Genomic DNA, 8,699 nt, shown 5'->3' with positions numbered 1-8,699 from the left:
TGTTTAGAAGATAAGATGAGAGTAGAAGAATGAGTGAAGTGTTTTTATATGCAAATGAAAATGGACCTTACTTCGTTGGATGCTTCGTGGACCCTCCATGGAAGGTGTATTTTTATATTTAATATTTATTTATTTGAATTCCTACTTGTAGAAAAACGACAAATTAAATAAGTTAACAATATTCCAGTTCCAACCTTTTGAAATGGTTGTTTGAAAACTTCATAATTCATATACTTGATGTGAACATAAATATAGACTAAAGAGAGGTATATTATTGGGTAGGATATGATTGTTGGTTAATCACTTTTAAACATAATTTTGTATAAAAAGAGTGCAGAACTCGTGTTTGTGGGGAATGCGTTGGTCACTGAGGTGTGTGCCATGATTGGGGTGCATATAATTCAAGTTAATACTTATGATACTAAATTACTAATGTTATTAAGGAATATTCAAGGACAGCCTAACATAAATGGAAGAGTTATACAAATCACTAAAGAATGTCATTTCAGTTTGAAGCACATGATTATGTTATGTTGGAAGATCATTCAGAATCATTAACAAACTTAGAAAGGTATAGTTTAAAGTTTGGACTTGTGGAGTATTGGTTATAGTAGATAAGTAGATTTGTTTAGGCTTACAACACTTAAAACCCATTTTAGAATTTACTATTGGGCCGATACCCAAGGAAAGAGCTTGGTAGGTTGAAAAAATCACTAGGCGGGGATTACTCGTTGAGTACTCGGCGCCTAGATGCGATTTTTACAACCATACTAGTTGGTACGTAGCTATTAATTTTAGAGGGGCTATGGCATAATTTGGAGTTGGTGGTTGGTAAACAAGTCATCATTGACTGTTGGGTCAAAATTGATCAAAGTGTCACCGAAATTGAATGTGGTTATGGATTGTTTTACAAGTGGAATAAAAGTGGTACTCTATTGGGTCGCATACGAGCCTATTTTGAGCTTTAGACTTAGTAGGTTTGTTCGAGTTCAGAAGCGCCGCATTGTTTTAGAGCTCTCCTCATTAGTAGTTGTCGAGAGTTGAGCAATACTTAGGGCATGTGCTGAGACGGCTTGTTTAATTCTAAACTTTGACAACTCCATGAATGAGCAAAATGAAGGTTGCATTAATGAGAAAGATCTCTTGGGAAACCGCTAAAAAAAGATTGAACATGTGGGAGGATCCGAACGAATTCTGCTTTCATTTCCCACGTATGGAGCACTGAGTTACTTACGTTACGGTCTGAAGAAGGTAGGCTTGCACGCGGCTAGGAAGGCTACGTCCCATGCGTCAGTTTGTGGATCGCGGTCACTCTACTTGCTCTTGTTGCCTGCTCCTCCGCTTGTCACGAAAGATTATGCCTTGAAGAATGAACGACTGAGAGATCAAACTCCAATGCTAGGAAACTTCCGAGACTAAAGCCCCCTTACCAAGAGCACAGTGATGAGCAGGTACAGGATCCAGCAAGACGGGAGGAAGGAAGATTCGAATGATGGAACGACCGACAGCTACTTGGGTTAGGCGGCTCAGTGAGACAGGGAAGGGCGAACGAAATGGTGGCTCAGGGAGCCAAATACATGAATAAAGGTATACTGTAGAGCTATCACTGCTTGACTGCTATAGTGAAGCTCTTACTGCCTCTCGTGAGAGAGATCCTTGAGTGGAATCGAGGCCGCCGGAAGTTGTTAGCTAATAAACTTGCTTGCAAAGCGGCGTGAACTCTTTCAGACCCTTGCATTGCACACCTTTTTTAGCCGGCCTTCTCTTTCATAGAAATTTCAGAGAGTAGATTCGTTCAATATCCAAAGCACTGAGACTCGGTTGACAAGCTCATTGGCAAAACTGTTTGTCGGTATACCGTCCCCTTTACCCAAAAAAAAAAGGTTTAATATTATGATTATACAAGTTACGTAGAAAAAGCAAGGGCAATATTAGATAAAAAAAAATAAGGTTTTTTTAATGCATAGTTGTATACAACTCGTGATATCAAACCAAATGTTGCTCCTCAAATTCTAAAATCTTATCTTCAAATCAACACGTTACAAAAAGAAAAGTGTACCACATGTACCAATGATCAAACACAAAACCAAAAGCCTTTATTCTCCTTATACTTTTTTTTTAAACTCATTTGCTCCAATGTATAACCTTAAAGTTCAATACACAACACACATACTATAGTATCATAGCTTACAAAACCGTCAAAATGTAAAATATCATACTGGTCACAAACTCATCTCACTAACTTGCAGCCTCAAACAACGTCGTCATCTCACCAATCATGTGATACAAAACCCTTGAGATTTGATCGGGGTCAAGAAGATTGAACTGCAAGCTTCTGTAAATGCTCAAAGAACACTTGAAGGTTCACATCATCAGTGAAAATAACATCCATTCCAGCTGACACTTCATTGTTATAAGTTGCTGACGGGTTCAACTTGGCCAGTAAGAATCTAGCCTGTTTTCACATAAAACAGAGTTAATTACACCCGGATGATCCCTGAGTTAATTACCAGTTTGGTCCCTAACTTTGAAAAATTGCATCTATGGGTGTAACACCTATGGTGTTCCTAAACAGATGGGCGTTAGTTTTCCAGCTAGGTGTTCATGTTAATTTATTTAACAAATGAACAACTGTGAACAAATTTTTTTGTTCATTTAGATAAACGAACAAACATGAACACGTGTCTTGTTCGTTCATTTATGTTTCTTGACGTTCGTTTATGTTCATTTATGTCCTTTTGATTAGGTTCATCCGTTTACATTCGCTAATATATTCATTTAAATATTTAGGCCCAATACAATGTAGTATAGTTTTAATAACCTTTTAAGCACAGCACATTGTTGTTCACATTTATTATTACATCCATCGATATTCAGGTATGTTCGTTTATTTACGTTTGTGAGCCATTTGTTTATAATGTTAACGAATAAACATGAACACGTTCATTTTCTTAAGTGCAAATATGAACAAGAAAACTCTGTTCATTTAATAGATTTGATTGCTTGTCTGCTTAAAGTTAAACATACAAACACTAACATGTTCTTTCGTGTCCGTTCATCTATCTTTAGTTAAGTTCGCTGTTTACATTAGTGAACCGTTCCTTTATACTGTTAACGAACAAATAAAAACGAACATGAATGAGAAAACCATGTTAGCTTATTTGTTCATGTTCGGTTGTTTGTCCAGTTATACTTAAAAGAAACAAACACTAACATGCTCCGTTCAACCATTCGGTTAGTTTACAGGTCTAGTGGCAGATTGTGTGACGAGTAAAAACGGGTCAAATCTATCCGAGTTGACCCGCAAACACTTTTTCGTTCTTTTTTAAAATAAAGTATGAGAACAGATATTGACCTGAGAACCATGTTGATCACACACCACTAATCTCGGGACAGGAAACCGGTCATGTATTATCATTTCAGCATCGTCATGTGGAGCTTGTAATAACTGTGCAAATGCCTTTAAAGAAAAATTAAAAAAATGAGTATAATAAAATGTTACACGCATATACATATATTACATACAAAAGAATGAAAGCATACTTGATGTTCTGGTTGAGTTTGATAACCCAAGTTCCTCCATTGAGCTATAGTCATACCATGAAAAATAACTATGCTAAAATATGAATCTAGTAAAAGGATTTTATCAGGTAAAATGGATGCCACATCAAGCAATGCTGGTGTCGGAGGCGAGTTAAATGAATATGACATTAATGAAGGTTGTATCATAACAGTAGCATTTGTAATACTCTCTCGGTTTAACATCATGCGAAAATAAGCTGTTTCATCAGGACTGTTATTAAACACCTGTCACAAAAACACACATAAAATAAAACATGTAAATAAAAATGATCAAAATTAGGGTTTTCACGGTTTTACCTGAACAAATTGCGATCTTCTTAGATTGAACATGAACTGAGGGAACAATGAGAAATTAGGGTTTAAGGAAAATGAAGACGGGTCGTCCTTCCTGTAGTCACCAAATTTTGCACAGAGACGAATGAGGTTTCTATCTAGCCACCTTGTTGCATCAAATGCTTCCTGGATTTATTATTAATAATCAAACAGTTGAGAAGAAAAACATTATAAAGTGAAGAAATTAATGAATTTCATACCTCGATCTCCATTTTATATGAGGTTAATCTAGCCATTACTACAGCAGCAGTTTCTTGATCAAAATTCTGTATCAGTTCCTGTGAAAGACAGACTTTTTAATGATATTTTTGAAGAATTATTATAAATGAAACAATAAACATTTAAATAGATTTAAGATTTTATGATTTAACCTCTGAAACAGTTGCACTTTCCACCCATCTTCTTGTAATAGTAGTGGCACGTAACTTGTATTGACCATCAGCACTCTGGTAACTACATTAAAATAAATGAGATTTCTATGAATTACACAGATTTATTCTATAAATATCATGTACCACATTCAACCCATTTGTAAGCATGTAAACAAACTGAACAAACACAAATAGAGTGTGTTTGTGCTCGTTCATTTTACTTTTAAGTGAGCAAACGATTGAGCACGATCAGTTAAACAAATGAAGTTTTATAGTTCGTGTTCCTTCGTTAAGAAAACGAACATGTTTGTGTTCATTTATGTTTGTTCTTTAAAAGTATAAGCGAATGGTTCACGAATATATACGAAAAAACATAACTGAACATAGATAAACAAGCCCGACTAAGCCAAAACCAAATAAAAGTAAATGTGAACAGCAATGTGTTGAGACTAAACAGTTATAAACACTAGACTAACTTGTAGTGTGACTAGAAATCTTTAATTAATAGATTAAAGAATGTAAACAAACGAACTTAAACATTCACCAACTAACAAACATAAATGAACGTAAACGAACGGACTTACACAAATGAAAACTAACAAACATATATGAACGTAAACGAACAAACATCAACGAATTTAAATGAATGAATGCAAACAAACGTTCACAAACACAGAACGCTCACAATCACAGATGAATGAACAGGACATATGTTCATGTTCGTTCGTTTAACAAAAATGTTCATGCTCGTTTGTTTATGAAGTAATAAAATATAAACGAACTTCTCACCACACTAAACGATTCACTAAACGTTCGGTTCGTTTACGAGGCTACTCGTCTGTTGACTTAATCCATATTTTATTTGGCTGATTGACTTCTCAAACATTTGTATTTGAAAATATAATCACAAATTACCTCTTATTTACCTTGTAAGGATCTGTATATACAGTTGTGGATTTACGTTGGCAGAAGAATCTTTGTCACTTGAAGATATATCAAAGAAAGCAGTTAGACAGGTATTTTTGTCCAATCCACATAACTTCCATGCTGTTGTATTACCCTGTCCAATTGTTGTGCTAGCAACAGCAGGACCTTTCTGTAAAAACCACCCAACAATTTTAATAAACATTAAAATAAATAATTTACAAAGTAAGCTTTAGTAAATAACCTTGTCCAAGGATGTGCAAGGTCCAATCATCCCTTGAATTTTAATATCCTTTGAACAAATAATCTCAAGCACCCCACTGAAAATAATAGAATTGATGATAAGTTTTTAAAGGATACAAAGATATGAAACATTAGCATAAATATAAATGGATATACTTATGAGCAAGGCCGAGAGACTCGTCTCCATTCTCGAAAACGCGTTTGAACGAGTCCTTGAAGACTGAATGACCAAAACTTTCGGCTAAAACAACAAGGCCACCAGTTCTCTCAATAACAACCTTCATCTCTGCAACCCCGACCTAATTATATAAAAACTAAATTAGCAATCTGATCACTTAGGGGTCAAATTATCAAAGGATCAAGGTATTGAGTGTTGACCTGGTCAAGGGCAGAAGCAAAAAGATCTAAAACATGACCCTGGTCAACCATCTGCTTTGCAAGCCCCTCATAATACTGAACTGCCTTTCTAAAATATGGGGCTGCATCCTTGTCCAGATCTTTATGTGAACGAACCGGGTCCGAGAGATCTTTGGATACAATCTGCCAAAATAACAAAACGTAATTTATCATAAGGGAAAACAAAATTAGTGATATGATACGATATAATCATAGCTTCATAAGTCATAACCATCAAGAACGAAAACAAAAAATTGATCATGTTCATTTATGTTTATAGTTACTGTGTTCATCAAATTATCAACCAATTTACAAAAAGCCTTATAAAAGAACCAAATTAAAAGATCCTTATAATAAACGATTTACAACACCAGTTTTATTTGCCACAGTTCTATTTCTAAATATTTCAGTCGCTAACAAAGCAATACTGAAACATATGCACACAAGCTTGTAAATGAACCAAACAAACACAAATGTAGCATGTTAGCGCTCGATTAGCTTTAACCAAACCAACGATCGAACACGAATAATTAAATGAACAGGGTTTTCTGGCTAATCTGAAGAGCAATGTGTTGGGCATAATAAGATATTAAAACTAAACTAAGTTGTAATGGACCAAAAAATTTAAATGAACGAACATATAAATGAAAGAACGTGAATGAATGCTCACGAACATAAATGAACAAAACTACATGAACGGTTCACTGAACATTCGGTTTGTATATTAGCCTAATGAAATAGTACCATTACTATGATAAGAAAAAAACTAATTGTATTTTGTATAAAGTATAAACAGTAAGCTATACTCATTAACAAGTACACTATCAAACCTAGTTAACATGCTTACCGAACCGGGACCTTCTGTGCACGGACCACCCACTAACGCAACAATACGACCACCAGTTCCAGGCAAGCAAGCCCCAAGCAAACCAGCTGCAACACTTAACGCCACACCAGTACACCTCAACGACCGGTTACCCGGCGCAACCGGCCACTGATCCGTGCCCAATTCCTCCAAAAGCTGAATCATCATCACTTCAATAAGCATCCAATTGCATCAAACTAATTAAAACAGATTTATCATAATTTAACTTACAGAATGAATCACATAAGCTCCTTCCGACGCCGGCAGCAAAAACCGAGTAACTCCAGGATTCGGAAACCCTTGCCCGTGCCCGTGCCCTACTCTCCTCCCACCTCCAAAACCTCCACCTAACCCTAACTGACTCAACACCTCATCCTTACTCATCTCCTTCGATCCCCGAAACACGTAAACCCTCGCCATATCACTAAACCCTAACTCATGCACCTGGACTTGCGTCCCAAACGACACAAACCCTACCAACGCATTCTCCGGCAGCAACTCAAGCGCCTGCTGAACCGCCGACTTCGCAAACGCCAACTCCTCATCAATCACACACGTGTCAATTACAAACACATACACCGGGGCAATCGGCGTGTTTTGAATATGATCACTCTTCGGAATTGAGTATTCAATTGTGGTGTAGGTCGGGTATAGTTCAGCCGGAACGTTGGTTTCGGATATGCCGGAGAAGTGGTGTGGGAAGTGGTTACGTTGGAAGCAGAACGGGCAGATCCAAATAAGGGCGGAGTAATCGACGCGTGAGTAAGGGTTGAGTACGGCGGAACAGGTTTTGCAACGGAGTGGTGGGTAAGGGTTGGTGAGGATGAGTGGGTGGGACCGGATCGGTGAGATTGAAGCGGCGAGTGGGATCACGCATTTGCTGGCTTCGACTTTGGAATGGGGCCACGCGTTCCAGGTCATACGGACGCCGTCTAGGTCATCGGTGGTTGCGAACTCTGTTGTTGACATGTTGTCTTCAGAAATTGAAGGTTTTAGTTGCAGGTAGTTACAGTCAGAAGATGATGGTGAAATTGAAGAGGAGTCAGGGGAAAACTGCAACTACTGTTTTTGTGAGCTACCTGATGAATGGAGAATTATTATTATTATTATTATTATTATTATTATGTTGTTATGTAAATATTAGTATAAAATTATAATTATACATTATTTTTTGTTATTAAAAAGTTGTTACGGACTAACTTTCTATAACTATGAAAATTCACATGTTTACATTTTTTTAATAGCTAAATGCTAACACTCATCATCATTGTTAATGAGTTAGTGGTGTAGTGGTAAGAGAGATATTTAGTGTTATGTGACATACGTTTGATTCATGTCCTCGTCATTTATTTTCAACGGCACCAGATGATGATGGGGGACCATGTGAGTAGGTGTGGCGTTCACTGGCTGGATCCTTGAACTGAATGGGATTTACCTCACTGCATTGTTGTGCCTTCGGGCGAATGTTCACAGGCGTTGGTCTTATGTAAGGGTTTTCCTTGGATCGAAAGACAAATGTATCGTAATATGGTGAATTTAGCCAGTAACCCATTTTGAGAATTTGGGAAGCTTTGAAAAAAAATAATAAAACTTGTCATCGTCATTTTTATGAGGTGGTCATGAAAGTTCCTTTTTAAGTGTTTCGATATCGTTAGTGAGGTGATCATGAAAGTTCCTTTTTTAAGTGTTTTGATATCATTAGTCCTGAAATTGAGAATATTGCAAGGACCCATTACAATATTAAGAGAGTGTTTGTTGTTCAAAAAAATGATAACATTCTAACGACGTTGAATTATTGATTTTTTATTTTAGACTACATTATCACCCTATTAAAGTAGGAATGAATTTAATTATTGTTTTATTATGTATAAATATATAAATACTTTGTTTACCAATATGATTTAATTTTCCCAACATTTTATCACTTTTTTGTAGTACAACATGACGTAACTTTTTACATGTTCATAACTTTTACTCAAAACTTT

At 36.3% G+C, this 8,699-nt stretch overlaps 1 protein-coding gene across 1 annotated transcript; it reads right to left on the bottom strand.

The window, feature by feature from the left end:
* Positions 1-2,073: 2,073 nt before the first annotated feature.
* On the bottom strand, positions 2,074-7,711 carry LOC143537011 (protein transport protein SEC23 E-like). Its single transcript, XM_077030884.1, has 12 exons — positions 6,946-7,711; positions 6,697-6,870; positions 5,832-5,993; positions 5,610-5,752; positions 5,455-5,530; positions 5,213-5,382; positions 4,287-4,368; positions 4,116-4,193; positions 3,880-4,041; positions 3,544-3,807; positions 3,356-3,460; positions 2,074-2,455 (listed from the first exon to the last, which is right to left on the bottom strand). Exons 1-12 carry the CDS (start codon positions 7,681-7,683, stop codon positions 2,312-2,314), a joined length of 2,298 nt encoding a protein of 765 aa, XP_076886999.1. The 5' UTR covers positions 7,684-7,711; the 3' UTR covers positions 2,074-2,311.
* Positions 7,712-8,699: the final 988 nt, after the last annotated feature.

The sequence above is a fragment of the Bidens hawaiensis genome, unplaced genomic scaffold (genome assembly GCF_021521415.1).
Source record: "Bidens hawaiensis isolate Kalapana, Puna unplaced genomic scaffold, B.hawaiensis_p1.1 tig00011076_1, whole genome shotgun sequence".
Lineage (NCBI taxonomy): Eukaryota > Viridiplantae > Streptophyta > Magnoliopsida > Asterales > Asteraceae > Bidens > Bidens hawaiensis.
This window is presented reverse-complemented; position numbering and strand designations above follow the sequence as displayed.

What these genes read in the sequence shown, in the direction of transcription:
- LOC143537011 (XM_077030884.1), bottom strand. Translation starts at nt 7,683, where the DNA reads ATGTCAACAACAGAGTTCGCAACCACCGATGACCTAGACGGCGTCCGT. An exon ending in TCTCTCGGCCTTGCTCATAA is followed by an intron (nt 5,531 to 5,609) that starts GTATATCCATTT and finishes TATTATTTTCAG; the next exon opens with TGGGGTGCTTGAGATTATTT. An exon ending in CTTGCACATCCTTGGACAAG is followed by an intron (nt 5,383 to 5,454) that starts GTTATTTACTAA and finishes TGGTTTTTACAG; the next exon opens with AAAGGTCCTGCTGTTGCTAG.